We start from the raw sequence: 23,257 nt of genomic DNA on the forward strand, positions 1-23,257 counted from the left end.
TTTTCATGTTTTCAGGCAGTTAAAAGCTTCTAATTCAGTATTGCTTAATTTTCATTATCTTTTCTCTGTTACACTTTATTAATATATTACACCCTTTTTCAGATGTTCTTGATAATTTAGCTGCTTTTTTGTGGGACTTCATGTATGTTTGGTTTTTTCCAACTTCCATCTTGCTTGTCTGCTTCCTGTTTCCCCCCAAAGAACACCCCAAACAACTGCTTTTAAATCAACAGTTAGCAATCAGTAATCCTGGTAATCTTGGGGACTAATCTGGAAAACAATGGTTTGCTCAATTTCTTCCTGGAGCTCTACCATTTTATTTTCGTTCTAGCAGGACTGCTAAGCTTTAGCATTTTGTCTGTCAAAATTTATCTGAATTCCTGTTTTGTTCTTATTTCCTCTATTACTTTAGTATCCATGGAGATCTTGGTGTTTTGTGCCATTTCTTCCCGGGTAGTGGTGCCAACTTGGGTTTTTTCAGAGGTTTGCTGCCACTCATTTTGCTGTCTTCCAGCCTATGTGGGTTCTATATATATATTTTATTTTTTTGCTATTATTTTGTTTAATAAGTCTATATTCTTGTTCAACTAAAGCAGCTGGTTTACATTAGCATAGCTTCTTCTAAAAGTCCCACAGTAAAGCAAAACCATACTGAGAGTTCAGCTAAAAGATATGGCCACGCAAGACGCTTGTCTCACAGCAGAGGGGACTGCAGGCAGCCCTCCCCCTGCTTCAGTGCGTTTGTTCCTGTCTTGGAATCAGCCTTGCTTCTCTTGCTCAACTACATCAGAAGCTGGATTATACAATCACTACTCTTTATGATAAAGCATGAGGACGACTCCAGTAATCGCAGTCTAAACTCAGCTGTTGTGCAAACACTGCTGGTTAGTGGTCAACCATGCTATTGAAAAGGGTTGAGTACAGATCTGTAACGCGTACAGACAAAACTAGATGAAGCTTTAAATTGATAAGTGGCTCAATGGCAAAATTCACTTTGTCTTTCTTTACGTCTCATGCTTAAACCTGCCTCACTGACAATATCTACATGGTAATTTTAAGTTACAGATTTCAATAAGGTAATTTTCTACAGAAGAGCTACAGTCAGGTATTCTGAAGACATCAGAAGAACTTTGAGAGTACCTGTGGCCAGGTATAGTGAGAAAAATCTATTGAATATATCTGAAAAGGTCATCTGCAAACTTTATCCCATCCATACAGATAACTGAGGAAGATGGAAAAGCTGCTTGGAGGCTTGAAGCAGTAAGACTACAATGGAAGGAGGCAGTCTTCTTCAAAACAATATTAGGCATTCGATAGCGGTTAGCATGTATGCCTGCCAGGTCCAAAGCTACAGCTATTTGCGTATTTCCCCAGCCCTAGAAAGGTACAAACAGGGAATTGTGCAACTGCACTGGTTAGCAACACTTTGGAAAACTTCCAGCAGCGCTTAGGCCAGATCTGTCACACATCAGCCAAGGTCCTAAATGCCTCAATCTTCTGCCGGAGCAGCAAAGAGAGTACCCAGAACAGTTACAATATGCAGTAGCAGGGATGTGTGGAGGAAAAATTTTGACCTTGGAGACAGGCATGTGCCTCAAGCTGCCTCCTATGCTCGTACAAAGTTCATAAAATTTTGCCATCACCTAGCCCAAATGGGAGACATATGCCACATCTGCTGAAGTAGTATGACTCTGCATCAGCGTATATGAAAATTATGTATTATCTTGCTGTTGATGCAGGGCCCTAAATGAGCACCCACACCGTGCAGTTTAAGTACCCGCAGAGGAACTCCATCCATGTAACTCCGCAGGCAGGATCAGCACAAGTTTCGCTTGCCGACCGTCCTGACAGATCCCAGGGAAGCGCTTTGTTCGGTCTCCCGTGGGAGGCAAGGAGGCGCCGCCGGACGGGTCTGGGCCTCCCCAGCCCCTCACAGCGTTCTCGAGCGGGCCTAGCCGGGCCGACGCGACCGCGCTCGCTCCGCTTCGCCTCACGGCCTTCAACTGTCGGACGCCTCCCGCCATCAGCCCGCTCTGCCCCACCGCCCCCAAAACAGGGCGCACAGACGGCCCCACCGCCGACCACCCCCTCGTCGCCCCTCAGTCCGGAATGACTCGGCGACACAGCGCATGCGCGCAGGGCGGACAGCGCCTGCGCAGTGCAGCCCGTTCCGTCGCCGGGGGGGAGGCTGTGGGCGCGACGAGGCGCAGCGGCCGGGTGACGGTGTCGGCTTCTTCCGGGCGGTGACGGCGTCGCCGGCCGCGTCTCTCGCTCTCAAAATGGCGGACGGAGCCGACGAAGGGCCTGGAGCGGGAGCGGCGGGAGCAGCGGGTGGCCGGGTCTCCGTGCAGCCCGAGGAGCGAGCCATGGTGAGGCTGCAGCCCGGCGCGGTTCCCCCTGTCCCCGCTCGGGGGCAGCCTGTGCCCTGCCCGCGCTGCGACCCCGCCGCTCGGTCGTGCTTTTCCGGCCGTGGGGCGCTCGGCTACCCGCTGTGGAGGGAGCCGGCGCCCCTCGCCCGAGGTGCGGCGCCGCGGGGGCCTGCGTCCTCCGTGGCGGAGCTGCCGTGCGGCGCTGCGGACGGGCAGGACGCGCCATTGTGTGCCCGCTGTTGTCAGCGGGTGGCGGCGGCACCTGCCGAGGCGCGACCGCACAACGGCCGCGGGCTGTGGGGCTGGAGCACGGGGCGCGGGGGGAGGAGAGCGGGCGGCCCGCTGCCTTCCTGCGCCGCTGGCGGGGCGGGGGCGGGCACCCAGCCGCTGCCCGGCACAGCCCCGGTCCCGGCGGCCTGGGCTGGCTGCGGCAGAGGCCGCCTCTGTCCCGGCGAGCCTCTGTCAGGCGGCCCAGAGGGCAGCGGTTTGTCGTCAGCTCCCCGCAGCATCTCACACCCCCTGTCCCGCGTCTTCATTTGACCTCCACGTAATTAAACGAGATCAAACATTAGAAAGCTTCAAAGACTTTACTGTGTCTTTAAAAGGTTGTGGCATATACGTGCATCTTTTATCCTTTTTTTTGACTTTATCTTTCTTCCTTAAAGGTGACTTTACTGTGGAACAAAAAAGGCTGATCATTGTTCTGCCCAGCGTGAACAAAGCATCAAATAGTGAAGTTTAGAAAGTATGTAGATGGAGACAGTTGTTTATTTGCTGAACAGAATTAGCCTTTTTTTTTTTTTTTTTTCTGTTCTTCTTCCCTCATGTGAACTACTTTAATCACCTATGGATTGAATATTCCCTGACTGAACACAACTTAGTATCAAACCTGTCTAGTGGCAGTAGGCAAGGGCCTTCTGGGCTTTCCTTCACAACCTTGTGAAGTGATTACTATGTTACACTTTGGCTAAAGGAGTTTAAAACCCAAAGGCTGTCAGTTTAAGAAGGGGAGTCTGAATGTGTAACAGAAACTTTACCTTTTATGTTACATTTTCAGGTAACAACCTGAATACATAGTATGGTTTTGAAACTTGACTGTGGCTGTTTTAAAAGTTGGGAGCTGGCAAGCCTGTAGAATAGCTACTTTTTACATGATGCTACACACCATTAATAAAATTAGGAAGATATAAGTACCGAGATGTTTATTCATGGAATGTCTCTTGCAGGTGGCAATGCTAAGCCAACAACCATTATTCGTTGTACCTTTCCCTTCAGAACTGTAAGGGTATCTGCAAATCATAAGGATGCAGTCTTTGACTACAGACAATTTCTAAAGTGAAGTATTTTTCTGTGGCCATAACAGACCTATTTGTGGGGTTTTTTTCTATATTGGAGGCAATTTGATTTTAAACTAGTAAAAATGTAAGCTGATTGCATTATAGTGTCAAAAATGCAACCTGAGTCATGCAACTGTTTATGCTTGAGAGCCATGTGTAGAGTCAGAAAGGTACTGAGGGATATAGTTGCAATCAGCAGCAAAGCAATGTAATCAACCTTTTGTTATTTGGGGACATAAGAGGCTGAATTAGCTCTGGCAATGTGTAAAACTTATAGTAGTGGTATAGTTCATGAAGTTAGATTGCAAACCTAGCTGTACTGATGCCAGAGACAGCTGTAATCTGGAAGCAGTAGACCCAATTTACTGCTGTACTAAAGGTAGTACTAGTTAGGTGGAACTAGTATTTTCACTGTGCACAGTTGGTCTGAACGTCCTTTCACTGTGGTGCAAGAATCAGGAAATTGAGTGAGTGTGGAGCATAAACAACTGGCTGAATGGAGTGAGCTTCAGCCTTACTGAACTTGTCAAATCTGTCTCTGTGTCAGCCCAGTCAGGCTGACTCTTGCTCTCGTTCTTTTATCTCTGGTTCTGGGTGCAGTTGGCTGCAGTGCAGCACCACAGCTGGCTACATGACCAGTAAACCTTCCCAGAGCGCTGGGTACGTGATGCAGGATTACCTGAATGATTCTGTAGGAGCCAGCCTAATTCTGGAGTGGATGGTGATGACTCAGGTAGTAAACTCTTCTGCACCTAGCCCAACTCAGTGGTTTCTTCTGTGCACTTAAACTCCAACTCTTCGGGTTGGACTGTCATTGGAAATACCTGAGTTGGTGTTTCACTGCATTAGTTGAAGTTGGGTCCCTTCTCTGCCCTATTCTTCTCTATAGTGGCTGTATTGCTTCCTGAGCTGAGCTGTCCTGAGAGAGGGCTGAATTTGGACTGTGCTGGCACTGACCCAGCAGTAAACCCTGTCTACCAATCTTAAGTTTATTTTCTTTTCTTTCCCAACAGCATCCGCAGTTTGTGTGACTGACTAATGGGCTGGACTTGGCTTGTCTGGTAGCTGGCTAGCAGGCATTGCTGGTGGCCTAATAAAAACCTGCTTTGCAGGCTGGATCCAGCCCTTTGGTTGTTTGTCCATCTATATTCTAAACAAATTCCAGTTTGACTCCTGCCTGCTTTGATGGCTGCTATGTGGAATATATGAGCAGTGTTTAGATATTAAAATATTTCAAAGATTTTTAACTTATACTAAATCTTCAAGTTTTGATGTATGTATACCTTCTCAGTAATATTTGTGAAGAAAAGGGATTTTTTTTTTCAGAAGTCCCATCTTTTGCCATCAGTCAATACTCATATGCAAAAGTATAGGTGTAAGTGAGGTAGTGGTGTACAAGAAGAGAAAAGCTTTTATTAGGATGTTTCCTTTAAAGGTTGGAAAATAACTTGTTTTTGAATTTTAATCTCAAAGCAAAACATGATACAGGCACTTGTGCCTTCTAAAGTATTTCAGATCTTGTTTTGTGTCACTCAGTGCTACTATATAGTTGGGAAAACACATGTGAGGATCCTTTCTTCTGTAGCTGTGTTGTAATCAAGTAGTAATATGGAGGACATTCATATGCAGGTTGTTTCTTGAAATTAATGAAATCTCAGTCAGGCATCTTATTTTGGAGTTGCAGCGATTTCTTCCAGTTTCAAATCTAAACTCTCCTAAACTGAACTAAACTGCTTAGACTAGATGGCATGTCCATATAATTTTACGTCAGCTTATGTTAAGCTAAGTTAGTTTAAAAATTCATCTTTAGGTAAACCAACATATTCTTCTGTGTAAATAAGGCATGAATTGCATATAGTCAAAGTTACTGTTTTCAGAACAGTGTAGCGTATTAGCAGAACGGTGTTTACTGTACACTTGTATCAGTGTCCAAGAAGTGAAGTCCACGAAGTTGCAACAGGTAACTGGAGCATCACCAAAGTCCTGCTTGGGTCCTTATATATTTAGCACGCTATTGGAGTGCTTTCATTTTGTTATGGCATTGAGCAATGCTGTGGTTCTTCCTTCCTTGCCTGCTTTTATGTTTACTCATACTTCTTGATAATTTTTGTGGCTTTGTTAGTGCAGGAGTGAACTACGATTGTGAAAGTACCTGTCATCTTTGCTCAAGTCCATGTCAAGTGCACAAATTGTGGTTGCTGTAATTCTGCTGTAATGCTGTTACAGTGCTGTGAGAGGTATGTGGCTCCAGGATGCAAGTGGATGTTCCTGATAGCATGCAACTGTTCAAGTGTCTTCAAGATCCCAGAGCAGTAGAGAAGCTAGGGATAAACAGGTTGGTTTTTGTGTATAAGGGAAAGAATTTGGGAGATGCTGAGTTAGTGCTAGATACAGAGAGATCCACCTGAATTTTATTACACATTCATTCACTGCAGTCTTCAACTACATATACGATGAATCTTAAAATTCATGATAATTGGAAAACCACGTGGGTGCAAGAGAAGCTCGAGTACACAGGCATTAACACAAAACCCTAGTGTAAACACTAGTGTCAGGGGTTTTGGTTTTGGGTTTTTTTTGTTTTTTTTAAAACATAACTATACCAAATTAATGAAATGCTACTTTATAAATATCCACTGTAGCTGGAAGTTTTGAAGTGCAGTGTGGTGCTAAGAAATTTGATAGAGATTCTGTTCACTTGAGGGTAGGAGACCACAACATGGATGTTAAGGATTGGACAAGAATCAAAGCCTTTCCTTTGTTTCTCTCGAAATAAAATTAAAAGAATCTGTCAAATGAATCATCAGAACTTAAAGAAAAAGTTCTATTTTAAAGTCTCACAGAATGCTACAAATAACTCTGCAAATGTGATGATTTTGCTATTTTTCTAGGGAGAATTACTTTTTTTTCCCAAATATGTATTTTGTATATTGTTTTGCTTTAATACCTGAGACTGTATTCCAGTTTCGTGCAGTCTTGACGTGTTAATTGTACATTGCTGTCTACCTAATGCAGGCTCAACCAAAAAATTTGGAACCTGAAAGATTTTTAGATTGCATGTCTCAAAGATTTGGGAATTCTAGAATTTCTGGCTACTTTGTTTTGCCTGTTGAGCCTACTTAGTAATATCCTGCTAATTTTGTAGCATATTTAGGCTAGAGTGTCTAGTTGGTAGGCAGTATATCTACAGCATGGTAGAGAGAGAACTACAGGCCATGATTTCATTTGAAACATCTCCTTGGGTGCCTGTTTGCATCCAAGGGCTTATCCCTGTGAACTGAAGCTGCACTCTTGTGATTCAGGAGATGAGTGTGATTTAAAACTGACACCTGATCTGCAGTTTCAAAGAGGTTGAACAGCCTGGATCCGTGCATTGTTTACCCTGAGGACATTAGTTTTAGCTGTCTAGCAGCCAAAACAGTAACCAATGGTGCTGGTGGTTACTTTTGCTTCTCTAGCAGTCATTGGTTTGCTGTGGTTCAGCTAAACTGGTAGCTGTTGGAGACTACTGGGAATCAAGGTAGATTCTACTGTAGACAGAGCTTAGTAGTCTGCAATGTTAGGAGTCTCCTTCCCAGTGGGCAAACACCTGCATCATTAAAGCATCTTTTAACATTAATTGGCACCCTGCTTTGGCTTAGGGGCTAAAATTTAAATGAATGTAGAGATCAAACAGTTCTTTTATGTCTTCAGGTCAGAGTTGAAGTTTTGTTAGGACAATGTTAGACAGTCTTGAAGGTTACCCGCGTTGTGCCAATAGAAAATAACTTTTGAAACCAAATTTGCTTCTTTCAGTGTAATTACTGATACCCAGAGGAGACCAAAGTTTGGTACATGGCTGGTTACCAGCTATGTTGTATAAAGGAGCCATGTGACTGATGTGTCAGAAAACAGATATTTTGTAATTGAGTTCTAAACAGTCATTTGTAAGCTTAGATTCTCTACTATAACGTTGGCTATACTTTTTGGAGAATGTGAAACACGTCATGAACAGCTATGTATGCTTATGTGACAGAAAGCTAGAGTAAGCTTCCATTTTTAACTCTCTGAACTGTGTCCCTCTTGACATAGTAGAATTTATAGTCCTAAAAAAATCAGTTTGATTTAAGGTAGGGAAGAACAAATACACTAATTAATTTCTAGTACTTATTTTTGAAGCTTTTTCTTTGGGGAATATATATCTCTGAGGTTGAAATAGATTGCCTTGTCTCTTTGTTATTTTTAGTAAAAATAAAGCTTAGGTGTTCTGTACTGCAGTTGGATCTTATTGTCAGTGCATTAGAAAACTGATAATTTTAAACAAAAATCAAGAGAAGGAAAAATTGAACTAAAAATTTAAAAGCAGAACCTTATATGAAAATGTTAGTTCAAGAATCTCTTGAAGTTTGCTTTCTGAAGAAATTTTAAGTATTCTGCATACTTATCAAAGATCTTCTGTGTGTTTATCCTTTTAAAATGTCTTTTATGGTTGCTCAATTGGATAGACAATATCGGAATAAAAGTTTTCTGGGATCTGTTGTCTTGCTAATCTCTGTTTAACTAATAACAACTGTTCTGTGCATTAAAGTAAAGCAGCCTTTTGCATTTGGTATTTATGTTGAATGGCACCTGCTTGAAATCAGTATGTCCCTAGCATTTTATATAATTACTTTTAAAATTCTGCTTCTAACAGCTGTTTTGACAGGCAGCTGGCGTTGCCATCTCATGCTTGACAGATTTGTCATGCACAAACTAAGCTTTTTTACTACCCCTTTAAACTGGAGTATTGGACCACGTACAGGTTTTACTTTGTGCTACTGGCAATGTCTATTCCTTCATAATTTGTTATTTAATGTTTATAAATGTATTTCTAAAAATATAGTCTTGCAATTTATGCAGTCACTTTTGCACTAAAAGATCAGTGTGTCAATCAGTGCAGTTAAAGTAGAGCTGCTTTTTATAGTATTGCCTAATGGAAACTGTTAGTTTGAAAAGACTTTAGAATTCAAACAAAACTGTGCTTAGAATGTAAATCAAAAACTGTCACAGAAGTAATGGCTACTGAATTAATGTACATAATAAACCTGTTGCAATGATAAAGAAATTCTGTCACAGTAGTGAGAAGTCTCATTTGATGCTTGAGCTATAGGTGAAAAGTGATTTTTTTCCTCCTCTTTTTCCCTATATACTTACTTAGCTCTCATACTTATTATTATTTGCAGTATTCACAAATGAATGAATTTGTGAATGACAAAAATTGAATATGCATATATTGGATATATCAATGACAGATATTTTTCTCTTTTTGTAGCAGTATTTGTAGGCAAATATAATTCTTCATCTTCTGACCTTTTCTGATGTGATGCTTATTTAAAGGGCAAGGTAAAAGCCTGCAAACTCTCCTTTTAGATGTAGGAGAAAACTGTGTGTTTGGTTGGAATCAACTTCTGGGAAGATCTCTGTAAGCTTACACATGGCAAGAAATGTTAATAGTCTGTTCCAACAAAGGCGGACGTGTTTCCATGCAAGATAAAAGATTATCTCTTAATGATTCTTTCTCAAGTGGTATTGTGAGGTACCACTTCTGTGGTCATACTTCTGAAGAGCCATTAAAGATTACAGGTTACTGCTTTTGTAATACAGAACAAATCAAAAGTCTTGGACAAAATGGATGCTATCTTTGCTCTTTTGACATAACCACTTATACATGAGAAACATAGCTTTGCAACTCCTCCTGGTTCCCTTTGTCTCCCTCTTTCATGCAGTTTGAGAATTATGGTCATCTTAAAGGAGAATGTGACAGGAACACCTGATTAAAGGAAGAAAAGAGATGAGGCTGGAGAAGGTTAAAGATATAAAGTGTAAAAGAAAAGATGGGAGATAATGCGTGTCTTTTACACACGCTTTTTGTTAGTGTTGGTTCCCAAGTGTCACCTTTGTCTGCTGTTTTCAATGCCTGGGAATGCCCACTGACATGGTGCGGATGCTGTTCCTTCTGCAGGAAGGGTGGTGGTATGCTGCTGCTATGATTACTCCTCAAGCTCCTTCTGGTCATTGGTTGTGGCGGTTTTATTTCTGAGCTGTGTGTATGTCTGTATGGTCCATATGATGGCACGGATGTTTCTTCAGGTAACTTTTAATAAAAATGAGAAAATGACAAAAAAACCCCACAACCCCCTATCAAAAGAACTTTACTGAGATCGCTAATCCAGATATTTAAAAGCAAAGAAATTTCAGAATTCAAATTTGAGGTGAAACCTTAATTTACTCCAAATGTATACGGAGGTGATTTTTTTTTAATCTAAATAATTTTCGGTTTGCAGCCCAAAAATGTTTTTTAGTGGAATAGTGCCAATGGGAGTGGAGTGTATTCAGGCCTCCTGCTTCTGTTAGTTCCAGTCTCCATGCCCTGGTGAGTAGGGTGTGAGTGCCAGGGGGTTGTGGAGAGCCAACAGATAGTATTTTAGTTACATGATTATGTTTTTATCTTAATTGTGCCATCTCATGATCTCTGCCTTTTTCAGTACACTGTTTCAAATTCATTTTTGAGTGGAACCAAATTTGGAAAATTACTTTTCTATAGAGCTTACTTGTAGCAGAAATTGGAAGATTAGTAGAAATTGAGGAAGAAAGAATGATTTCTCATGGTGAATGCATTTGAGTCACACAATGGTTGAGGCTGGAAGGGACCTCTGGAGGTCATCCTGTCCAAACTCCCTGCTCAAGCCTAGAACAGGTTGCCCAGGACCATGTCCAATCGGCTTTTGGGTATGTCCAAGGATGGCGACTCCAGAGCCTCTGAGGGCAGCCTGTGCCAGCGCTGGGCAGAAAGCTGCAGTGCAAGCCCCATTTCTGCTTCTAGCTGCCTTGCACAGCTCTTAGGTTTTTTTTAGACTTCCAGCTCATCCCCTGCATATGACCGTTAGACTTAATTGATGATGATACAGAATTTTATTTCTTCACCAGTCAATATATAACCATTAAAGAAAAAATAACAATTCATTCATAGGGTTTTCATACCTGTAGCTATTGAGCACTTGGCAGGTATGATGTGCTCAGGTAAAGGAGTGAGTGAGCAGAGGGAAGGTGGGACCAGTTTCAATATGTGTGCATAAGAGGACCAAGCTAGCATTGGACAGTCAATCTTAACTTAGGGGTGTGCTTTATTTGGCAGCTTCTGTATTTTCAATAGTTTTGTGTGTAATTTTATACAATTGGATTTAGTATACTAAACAGTTTTTGACACAAGGAGTAAATTACTTCTCCCAGGAGACACAGAGGGTATGGAATTGCTCTGAAGTTTAGCCTTGTGCAGCTTTTAGAAATAAGAAAAAGAATATTCTTGTTTCTCTTGTGAATATAATAGATATTTCCTGGGTGATGTATAGGTTGAGGATATAATTCAGTGTGTTTACCAGAAGATGGCCAGCCTGCTTGAGAGAGTTCTCTCTCTTCCCTTCTTCCCTCTTTTTCCCTATTTCCTGTCCTCCTTTCTCTGGACAACATTTAAATAGAATTAAAAGCTTTGCATGGGAATGCTTGAAATGCTTGTGAGTTGCTGTGTGAGAACCCATTCTACACTTCTGGCAGATTTTCAGGAAAGCTTAGTCCTGTGTTTCTTGAGGCTATGATGTGCTCTGTTCCAACAACACAGAAGCTAAACTTACACCATCTCTTGGGAGCACGTCTTATTAAGATAGAAGAGCTACAGACTGGGATTCTCTTGTGCTTTGGAAAGAGAGCATGTGAAGGGGTCACACACACGCGCACCCCCCCCCCCTTCCCCCATTTGAACAAATACAGTAACCAAATTAGAACTGTTCTAATTTAGGTAGTAAACCAGGGAGCTGTAGCCTTATGGATCTATTATTTAATCCTCTATCTCCATCAGTTTTGGGGGGAAATCCATTGATGTGGGTTTCATTTTAGGAAATCAGGATTTCTTGCCTTTCACAGAAGATGTTTTACATTTTCATCCTTTTAAAAAAAGTTTAATAACTTGCTACTTTGAACCTTTTCTCAGTCCAAACTGTTTGGTGGATGCTTTGGTCATTCTCTGCTTGCTGGCCTAGAGGAAATTCCCTTTACAGACATTTGTGAAGTTACACATTTTTTTTTTCTTGCAAAAATAAATTTTTGGGCATAAATCAAGGTTGTGTATGAAAGGAGGTTGTCTTTGGGAGACTTGATGGGTAAACTTGTCTGATTTGCAATGAGGAAAAACAAAAGGTATTTCTAAATAATGGGAATAATGTGAAAGAATATTCAGACTTGAAGGACAGAAATAGAGCAATTGGATGGAGAGAACAGAGAACTAGAGTAGTTGCAAGTGAAATTAGGGACTTAAATTAAGAAAATAAAAGTACTTATGTTTTCATATGAGGTTCTTAATTAATTGTCTTATAAACATGAAATTGCATTTTAGTCTGGTTTCACAAGGACATTAAGCTTATATAATCACTTGGGCTTCTTTCTTCCTCAGTAACTATGGAACCCTGATGGCCAGTTTCAACATGATTTTACTGAAGGGTAACAATTTCAAAGATCATTAAGTTGCTGCCCATTTTGTGACGATCAGCAGGCTAAGGAATGAATCCCAAATTTATTTCCCAGCTAAGACAGGGAAACCCGCTACTGCTCCTGCTCTTTCCATTTGTCGGCAGCTGAACAGACATCAAGATTTGTGTATTGGCTTGCCTGTTGGCAAGAGTGTAGTTGAAAATTAATTAGTGTGTGGCTTGCTTTACAGTAGCATAGCACTTGCCAACTCTTGCCTTGGAGTGTTTTAGTAGAAGACTTCAAAAGAACAGAGGTTATTATAGTGGGTATGGAAAGGAAAATAGCAGAGAAATTCTTGGGAAGTCATGCTTTCTTGGGTTTTATTCCTCACAAAACTGACTTCTGATGTGCAAAAAAGTTCTGGATTCACAGTAGAAGTGCTTAATCCTATTATCTTTAAATTTATTTATTCATTTATATTTATCCATGGATGTACTTTTCTTGCAGTGGTGTGATGAAAGATTCAACTTCCAAACTACGTTTTTGCAGTGCTTGGCAAAACACGTGCCAAATATTTACTCAGCTGAAATGGACCCCTTGCTGGAGAAACAAGAAGAAATGGTCCAGGCAGCAATATTATACCCCCTGGAATGTTATTTGTTTGGGGAAGACCCAGATATATTCCTGGAGAAGCTACAACAGAGTGGAACCTCCCAGCTCTGTGGGAAGGTGTTCAAAGGAGGGGAGACAACATACTCTTGCAGGTAAGAATGAAGGTATGTTATCATGAATGTTCCCATGTGAGACAGTGCAGCAAAGTGGTTTAATAAAATGAGTCATACTGTTAACTAGTCATGGTAGCTTTGTCAGGGTAGGTCTTTGCTTAACTGACAGTGGCATTTGCTTCATGTTTCAAACCACTTTAGAGTGAGAAAAATTGCATATTAAAAGCAGGCTCTGGCAGAGAAATGGGGAAGGAAATTGAAAGCATACTAAAGGTACTGAAAGCCATTGGTTTAAAAGGTTGGATGACAGGGTATGAGTATGGGGTCTGTACCTGAATTGAGGGAGAACAGGCATAAAAATCCGTGCACAGTATAGAACTCACCCTTTCAAAGTCTGAAACAGAATCTGGCATTTCTGAGCATCATCAGTCCTTTGCTTAAGCAATAGCTGTGTGACCAGTGGTCACTTTTTCACCTTTTTTCTCATCCTGGAGTATATTCATGATGGTAGCCCATTGACTTGATAGAATTAATTTTATTAGTTCATATTAATACAAATATATTCATATTAAAAAATCAGAGATCTTTGTGGTCAATGTAAAGGTTGTCACTGTGCGGGCAATTCATTAGTATTAATATGATGCTATTGCCATCGTTTGTTGTAGTTTATAGTTTATTTTAAAAGCCTAGAAATTTTAATCAGAAATACCAAAATAATATTATTAAGGATGAAGAATATTATTATGGCTAAAAAATCCAGCCCTTAGAATTTAGGAAATGTCACAATGAAAGCTTTCTGTAAACTTTTTATGTTTGTGAATTACACTGTAAGATTTTAATCAATCACATACTCTTTAGCTTTTTCTAGGAATAAGTTAATGTTGTGTATGAAAGGAGAATGGTCTTTGAAGAAGCCTTTGCATGTTTGCTACACAGTGCATGGCGAATGCAACATCGGATTGTATGAAGGAAAAGGATAGTCAAGGCAGCTTAGTTTTGTTGTAACAGGAATAATTCTGTTCCTACCTCTGCAGAGTTCTTGTATGATAGCAGACAAAATGACAAAGCTGTATTTCTCAGAGGTGGTCTCTTTTTCTTGTTTTTTTGAGTTCCTGTCTTGAAAAAATGTGGTAGTAATTATACAAAAATACTGTACTTACTGCTGCAGCTGAAGCTAAATATATATTTGCTTTAGGCTTCTGAAATGCTAAAAATAATAGACAGACATAATAGAAATATTAAAATCTAAATGTCTTGAATTGGGCATTCAAATCTAGCAGGCATTTCTGGCTTAATTTTTCCTTCTTTTAATTTACCTTGCAGTAGATTTATGGTAATAAATGAATGTTAGTGAAATATTAAATTACTGTAATGATGATTATAATCTAAAAGTTTGAAAGGAAATTCATTCTGTAATCAGAACTGGTTTAGTTGTAAAGGAGGCTTGAACTAGATGATGAACAATGGCATAAAACCAAAAACTTGGTATGTTGTCATTAAACATCTGTCATCCACATTGTGTAGCATGAAACAGTATTTAAAGAAAAAGTAGTGACCATGTTTTTAGGAGAAAAAACAATATAAAAAAGCATATATATATATATATGTGGAACAAGAAAAAAATGAAATTAGATTGCCCATGAGTGTAATTCTGGATTTTCACGTATTTGAGTGCATGATTGAAATTTCAAAGTAAATTTCAAAGTCTATACTCTTTGGCTCATTTTGTAAAGGAATTCTCTTTAGATTTTAACTTCCAACTGTTTAAAAAGTTAAAGGCAAAACCTAGCAGAAGTGTAGCAAAGGTTTCATTAGCAAACTGGCTACAGTTGTTGGAAACAATAATAAAGGTTACTTCAGAGTCATCATGGTTTTTAATACCTGCTTATTCTTAGCAAACCCAGAAATATGTTAGCAGCAAACTTTGAACGTTGAAATCAAGCACGTTTCTGATAGAATGTGATATTACAGGTTTGAGTACACGGTTCAAGCCTAACACAACTGGCTTTCTGTGACTTGGAGTGGCCAATGTTCTTATCATTTCAATCTGTTGTTAATACTGATTTTTCAGAACAGCATTTTCTTTTGTGCATGAAAATTCCATGTGCTTGTTTTAGAAAGTTTTCTAGTTACTCTTTTTATTGCAGAGACTGTGCAGTTGATCCAACTTGTGTACTTTGTATGGACTGCTTCCAGAATAGCATTCACAAGAACCACCGGTACAAGGTAGAAAAATCTTACATTAAGAACTTGGACTTGTAGCTTTAGACAAGATTTTTAGTTGAGGATATAATAAATTGCATATAAACCATTAGTAATTTTTATTAAAAAAAAAATCTAGGAATTACTAATTAGTTAATTCTCTCTCTCATGTTTCTAACTATGTAAAGCTTTTTTAAGAACAGTAACTTTCTAATTCAAGAACCAAAGGGTAAGGGAGCGTTTGTGAATGCATATGTTGTTATTCTCTTTGGCAATATCACAGAAGAGTATGTCAGAGCAAAAAGCTGTGACTGAAAATGACAGTCCTGTCCTGAGTCTCAGACAGTACTGTTTGGAAATTTAGAATGAATGTGCATGTACAAGGGCCATTACTTCAGCACTTATGTCACTGATGCAGTCTGCATTTTCACTCTGTTTCTCCATTTAGATTTGCATAAACTACTTTGTGCTTAGTTCATAATGATAAATGTAAAACAAATGTTAAGCTGAGGAGATTGTTTTACAACTGGATCATTTCTTTCTGATATCCTTTTGATTCTCTTTGAGCCAAATCTGTTATCTTTGAGACATTTCTGTGCTTTAATCAAAGAAAGATCTTTTAAATAATTCTTAACTAACTCACTGCTTAAACTGTCATCTGCTGTTTCCTTTCCAGGCCCCCTTTTTTGCTTGCCCTCTTCACTGAGAACTCTGTAATTTCAGAGACTCAGCAGCCTTGGGAGCAGAAATGGAAAACAGTGTATTGTGTCATTTTAAAAGCTGGTCTAAATCTGCTGCAAGAGGCAAGAAAATGTACAGAAACAATATGAATTTGATTTAATTATCTTTCATGATCAGAAAGTGAGCTAGACTTTTTTTTTTGGTAGTTATTCCTTCTATTCATTGACATGACATCCATTTAAGAGATTTCTCTTACATGTATTATCAATTGGTCATAAATCCCCTTTAAGTGGGTATGTTTCAATGAGAGACAGTTTGGAAGAAGGTCCTAGCAATCTCAAAATTAATTGGCACTAAAATATAAAATTGTGCCCCTCTGTATAAGTTTTTGTATACTGATCTGAGAATGTGTTGTAAATATTGATTCAAAGACGTACAGAATGCACTTACACACAGTTTACAGAGTGGTAAGATGAAAACCAGGGAAAATAGACAATAGTGATTATAGAGCAATTGTTGTTCTTTCCCTGTTTTTCAGTAACCTCTTCAGGCGAAACATCAGCTATGGAAATAGGCATTCAGATGGGAGCAGATTTGCTGCATGTCCATTTTAAAGATGCAAGCTAAAGAATATAGATTATGCTCTTTATAGATTCATAATTTAGGTTGGAAGGGACTTAAGGAGGTCACCTAGTCCAACCTCCTGCTTGAAGCATGTCTAATTAGATCAGGTTATTTTAAAACTTTTCAAGTAAATAACAAATTTTTTAATGTCTTTTTATTGGGTCACTTCAGTGTTTTTATAATTATTTTAGGATTAGGGATGTAGATTAAGCTAAGGATAATTATTTTTGCCTGAGTTTTCTTGGAACTTTTTGCCAAAATGAAGGGTCAGAATTTGTACTTTTCTGAAAGAGTAATGCAAAGTTAATGTTGCAAGAATGTATTTAGATGCTGATTGTGTCTTATTTTATTTGGTGAGAAGTGGAGGTACTACTAAATATCTGTTTAATAGATACATATTCCTGTTTAGATTATTTTCAAACTTTACCAAGTAACTTGTAAAGAAGGCATTAAGCACCTTAGCTATAATTTTGCTAGTATAACCAGAAATTATTAGTTTGCCACTTATGAAGTGCTTATTCATCGGTCATAGGCTTTTTCACCTGTTTTCTAGTTGAATTTGTTTGACTTGCATACTTTTCTGCAGCAGCAACTGTATTTCTTCAAAAACTTCCGTGCTCCAAAAGTTTGAATCTCCCCCACCCCCAATGTCTCCTTTTATCTAAAAAAAGAAAAAAAGTTGTGTTAAGTCCGTTGATTATGCAGTGACTCTTGTCTTTTTTTTAAGTTGGTAGTTATACTTGTGTTTGACTTAAATAATGCACATTTCTGGTTTTCTCTTGCTTTTTATATGTATATTTTGTGACTGCAATATATGTTTTTTACAGATGCATAGCTCCACTGGGGGTGGATTTTGTGACTGTGGGGATACAGAGGCATGGAAGGCTGGACCGCTCTGTACTAAACATGAGCCTGGAGCCTTGGGTTCTGCAAAAGAAGTAAGAATGTTGCTTAAAGTGAAAGAATAAATATTGTAAATATTGCCTTTTTTTTAAAAAAAAAAAAAAGCTTATTCCTGTGCATGAAAGTGTGTATATTGTATGATTCATGTAGCAGGTCCAGTTGAGTTGAATCAGGATTTCCTTGGTCAAGGTGTTTGTTGGGACCAAACATATGTATTGGACATCCTCCAAACAAAAGGCAGAAACAATAGAACAGTTCCATCTACATGTGCATTAAAATTTCAGTCTCTTGCTCTTTCCTTTGCTATGTGTATTAGTTCTTATTTACAAATAATTGGTTTCCTAGTGGTTAGTAAATGTTTAGATATAGTACTTGATTTTAATAATATTTTCTCTATTCCACATTACTGCATTACTGAACTTTTTTTTTTTTGTCAGTTACTTCTGGTGTGTGATCTGTCACTATGACTAAAATAAGTCCCTATGCTTTAACTTCTTATGCTAGGATGTCTCATGCTTATTGTACCTTGTAAAGCAGCATATTAACGAGAAATATGCCATCTTATAAGAAATTTTTCAAGAGATTGTAGACAAATCAATTGCTTCAGGTAAAATTATTTTTTCCAAGTTCTACATTCTGAGATAATCAAGGAGAAAAACCCCTTAGCATTTGTCATTGCAAATAGACCCCTAATACCTCCTGGTTTTGTTGCAAAAGTACTGTTCTTTATGATCTGGCAAAAAAATCAAACGGAAAAGGAATAATGAACACTGGTCTTACAGAAAAATGAGACAGTTTTCCTTCATTTGTTCATCCTTCTCGGAGATAAAAATAGTTGAAGCTCCAAGAAGGGGTCATCTGATTGCCACTTGGAGCTTGTCACCATAATGTTCTCTTGCTTCTACTTCAGTAAAGTCTATTCTGCTGTGCCGTAATTATCCCCAGTACTGAGCCATTTGGTATCTGTGTGGCTGATACCTACATATTACTTGTAAAAACCTGTAATCAAAAGAGGTAAATTGTTTCCCTAATATTAGAATACCCAAAAATAGCTACCCTATGGTTAATTTTACTGCTGTCACCATTGCTACATATGTGTTTAATGCTTTTTCCAGCATGTTCTAGAGGTGCTTCCAGAATAAGAAACTAGCACAGTTCCTCTTTGGGAAGTATTCATTTTTGTCCTTGTGTTCTGAAGGAAAAATAGGATTTTTTTTGCAATGCTAGATTCCTGGTACTGTTGATACATACGGGAAAGTAGAGAACTCATGTGTCTACCAGCTTTAAAGCCACCTTTGGATACTATGGGAAATTTATGTTCCAAGGAGCTCAGTGTCAGATTTCTAGCTGATTGCTGAGAGGTCCTTATCATATCACAAAGCAAATTTAGCAATGGTCTTAAGACAAAATGTTTGGGTCTTAGTTGAGAATTAATTGTTCTCCCACTTGAAAATTGTTTCCAGCCAAAGCATCTCCACTGCTCCTAGATAAGTGGTATTACTTATGCCTCAGGTGACTAGTTTGTCCAGTTTGTCTTACAGACAGTAGATAGCATACATTATGGATTTCACTTGTGATGGCTTACAAAAAAAAATTACTCAGATATCTGGAATGAACGTGGACCTATAGAGCACATTAACTTTAACAAGGAGATTCTAAACAAAAGAGATTGTATCTCCCAGTTTTAAAATTTAGATCTCTGTATGAGATCTTCTAACAGTTGTTTCAGCACTTTACTTTTGAGAATAATAGCATTTTTTAGTTCCAACAACTCTGACCAGGGTCCCTGAAAAGGCTTATGAAATGTTAACTTTCTGCTGGGGAACCTGTTTGTCTGTGAGGTATAGATTTTGATCTCACAGATCTGGTGTTTGCAGCTGTGACAGCATATTCTGCTTTTTACCTCCCTTTCCTTTAGAATAGCTTTTTCATAACAATAAAATAATCCAAAAACAAATATTAGGAAAACCACCAAAACCTTTATCAAAATTCTATCCAAAAGCTATTTCCCTCGTTAAAATCACACTGTCCAAATTTTATGGCCTTTTTTTTTCAAAACCATATTCAAACAAAGCTTGTGAGGAAACTGCACGCATTCAGTCTGCAGCACTTTTTTTCTGTTTGGATGAAGATAAGCTGCTCAGAATATTCTTCAGGCCACTTGCATCCAATGGAGATAAGGTTAGAGGATAGATCATATCAATAATGATAACAGCTAACACAGTATCTCTTGGTTTTAAACTTTGAGAACTGTAATCATACCTGTGATCATAAAGAAACAGGGAAACTCCCATGCTTCTTTGAGTAATATTTCTCTTCCAGTCTCTGATAAGGTCTTTGTTTGGTGTGCAGTGAATTTGTTTGATCATCACTTCTGTTACGGAGTTGTGCAAGTCCAAAGCTATGTTACAACTGCTGTCAAACTGGAACATGCTCTTACAGTGACTGCTACCCAAGAGTCATGAATGATAGAAAACCTATAATCAGACAATTATTTGAATTTGAAGTAGAAAGTTACTTCTTACAATAGTTCTTTGTTGTCAATATATGTAGTTATGCAGTCAGTATATGTAGACTCCCTAGTTAAAAGGGCAGAAGTAAAACCACTGCAATAATGAAATGCATCCGTATATTAAGATACGCAGTACATACCTATTTGATAGATTGCATTGCATGACCATCTTCCTTTTTTAATAAAAGACTTGTCCATCAGGGATTTGGCTATGATGAAGAGACTCATGGATGTTTGGATTACCTCATAGTTTGCTCACTGTTTTGAGAATCAAGGACAGTCATAATGTAGGAATTTTCTCATCATATAATGTTTATTAAAAGAAATGAGTTGCAAAGTGCGCTTGGAACAGACATCTTGCATTGCATTTCTTTTCCAACATGTTTTCTGATAGTATAGTTTATCGCATGCTTGTCAAACAAAAAGCACTCTTTTCTGTCTGATCCTGACCAGTATTCTTTTAATTACTCTAAGTGCAGAGGATGTATCATGCTAGAGTGTTTATAAACTCTGATCAGGTAGGAGCAAATGAGAAGAGGGGGATGTTTGCAGTATGTTTGTCTGCTATGCAGAACGTGGTAAAAATGTGCTTAGGAACTGGCTGCTATTTTTAAAAGGTAGATTAAGTTTAGAGTTTGATCTACAGAATGACCTCCTTTTAAAAATGAGCCCTTAGTACAGGACAGGTTTCAATCTACAACATTAAAGATAAGCACCAGAGTTTTTAGCATTTCTGAGATAATGAGGGGAGCATTAGTAAGATACAATATCCTTACAAATATCCTAATTAAACCTTAATTTGAAAAAAAAGAAAGTTTTACAATCAGGAGATATTTACAACAGTTGTTGGTATGTTTGTAATATGGAGATCAGAAAAGCAATCCTTTGTTTTAGACCCCTTACTCCAGGCTTTTAGGAGTGATCCATTCCCTATTGATTCCAAATTAGTGTCTTAACTATGCCACAAATATAAAAAACATTTTGCCTGAATATATCCTTAAGACCAGATAATTTTAAGAATTTGTATCTTAGATAAGGTAAAAATACTTCTCAGGCACATTTGTTTAAAAAAAAAAAAAAAAAAGTTGATAGTTATTTTTAAACTCTGATATCTGGACATACTTTGTTCATTCTTCCACAATTTTGAAGCTTTACCTGAAGCTTGAATAATTACACATTTTTGGGCATACTTCTGAGGAAATTTTATTTTTCCCCTTTCAATTTACATTAGGTGTATCTTAAGTTCATTTTACTGTGACTTCTATTAATGTGGATAGCATAGGAGGTAGTATTGCATCATTTAACTTTTCACTATTTGTATAAGTGCAATCCCTACTTTTAATAGTTTATAAATCTTTTCATGTAGTTTCCTTTGATGTCTTCAACAGACTGAAGGAGACCAGCATGTCTTACCCCAAACAAGAACCTTGTAGTATCTCTATGCACAGCTTTGTTTTCCTCCAGCTCTATAATTTTTGCTTAAAATATTTTAATGCTTAAAAAAAGTCAAACTCTTAAGAAATAATAGGGGGAAAAATAGTATATTTACAACTCAGTTCAATTAGATTATTCTTAGCACTATAGGTTTTTTTTCATTCTGCTCCAAACTTTAAGATGATGATAGCTTTGTCAGTCTGGGGAAAAAATAATTACCCATGACATTTACATTCTTAATTACCAAGATCTACCACGAGCTTATCCAAAATTAAGTATGTACACACAGTGATATTTATAGACCATGATTTCATTGGCAGACATTTTAGATTGTATGTTTGACTCCAAATTATTCTTCCAATGATTATCAGGTCAGAAAACAGTTGTTCAGAGCTTTGGAAGCAATTGGTCACGTTAACGCATTTTTACGTCTTCCATTACTTTTTTTTAGCTTTTCCAACATATGGACATGACAAGATTTTACTTGTGGGGGGTTTTGTTTGTTTGTTTGTTTTCTTAAAGGCAACCTGCTTCATAAATGGTTAAATGTGATTGTATAGCTGGTTTAAGAATTTCTCAAAAACATGATTCTTAGCTCTATTAAACACAGCACTCTTTCTGTTCTTTTATATTTAACATCTGTCAGATTGTGTATTGCAGAGGTGAGTGCCCTTAGTACTTTGGGATTAAAAGTCACATGTGAAAAGCTTTATTCTTGGAAAGCATCTTGGTTTCTCATCTTTTCTTACTCTGGCCAACACATACGTATTCAGATTTTGTAGGCAGTTTGGGCGATCCTAAAATTAGAGGAAACTTTGTGTAAATACTCTAAAAAATATCAGCCTCTGTTTCTGTGACATATTTGTATATGAAATTACTGAATTTCATTGCATTAACATTAATAACAACATTATATACCATTTATATGTGCATATGCTGAAGGGAAGGTGGTTTGTGGAAAAGGTCATCAGGGCCTTTGGATTCAAGCCCTCTTTTCACACAATGTTGTTGCAACATCTTGTACTTGAATATTGGTTGCTTCATTCTTAAGTGAAGATTTGGTAATGATTTTCTTTGCTTATAACCTTAATTTCTCTTCTGCTTAAATGCTTAGGGAAAGGATTAATATTCACTTAACGAGCTTTTTCTGGGTGGATGTCAGTTTACAGGGATATTTTGAATGATTTCTAAATCTGGGGTGGGATCTCTGAAAAGAACAGAGTTAGGTTCTGTTCAAGGAGTGTCGTAAATGTTTGACAGAATACCCACACAGAAGAGCAAGCAATGCAGGGGAAGAATTTTGGTCTGGACTGCAAACTTTTAATGTTTTCGGGTGTACAGAAAGCTGTTAACCAGCTTTTTTAAACCTAAGTTTAAAAAAAAGTGAATTGAAGTTTCCTAACACATTTGGTGAGGCCTTTCGTAGTCTATTCCTAGATAAAAACTGGATGCGTAAAAAAAGGTAGATGAAACTGTTGGAATCCTACTGAGAGCCCTTGGGATGAAATAATTTTGAAGAGAAGAAATCAGGTGAGATTAATTTGCTTGAAAATAATGAAAAGGCTAATTTCCTGAAACAAATATGGTAATAAGGTATTCTACCAACCCTTCATTCATTTTTAAAATTTCTTTTCCATATTAATATTATCTCCTGTTTTACAGAATTCTGAATATCAGTTGAATGAAGAAATTATGGAGCACTCTAGGAGGGTATTTCCCTCTGTGATAAAATACATTGTAGATATGCTTATATGGGAAGAAGAGAAGGAGCTGCCACCAGAGCTCACAATTAGGTAGGGAGTATTTTCAACTTTCTCTTCAAGGCATTAGACACTTTGATAATAATTTTGCCTGTGGTATTCTAACACTCATGCAAACATATTAGTGCCAAAATCCCTATAAAGAGCACTGTGGCATTTTTGACCTACAGTTATATAGAGAAAAGCTTTGGGTACTTCATGGAAAAATTAGTGTGTGACTGTGCTCCATCAA

At 38.2% G+C, this 23,257-nt stretch overlaps 1 protein-coding gene across 1 annotated transcript in view; it reads left to right on the top strand.

The window, feature by feature from the left end:
* Positions 1–2,170: 2,170 nt before the first annotated feature.
* Positions 2,171–23,257, top strand: part of UBR1 (ubiquitin protein ligase E3 component n-recognin 1) — a 69,193-nt gene continuing 48,106 nt past the window's right edge. Inside the window, 5 exon segments of the mRNA XM_075754372.1 lie at positions 2,171–2,369; positions 12,692–12,948; positions 15,057–15,135; positions 17,244–17,354; positions 22,928–23,058. Coding sequence (XP_075610487.1) covers positions 2,280–2,369; positions 12,692–12,948; positions 15,057–15,135; positions 17,244–17,354; positions 22,928–23,058 — 668 coding nt within the window. The 5' untranslated portion in view covers positions 2,171–2,279.

This window comes from Balearica regulorum, chromosome 5 (assembly GCF_011004875.1).
Source record: "Balearica regulorum gibbericeps isolate bBalReg1 chromosome 5, bBalReg1.pri, whole genome shotgun sequence".
Lineage (NCBI taxonomy): Eukaryota > Metazoa > Chordata > Aves > Gruiformes > Gruidae > Balearica > Balearica regulorum.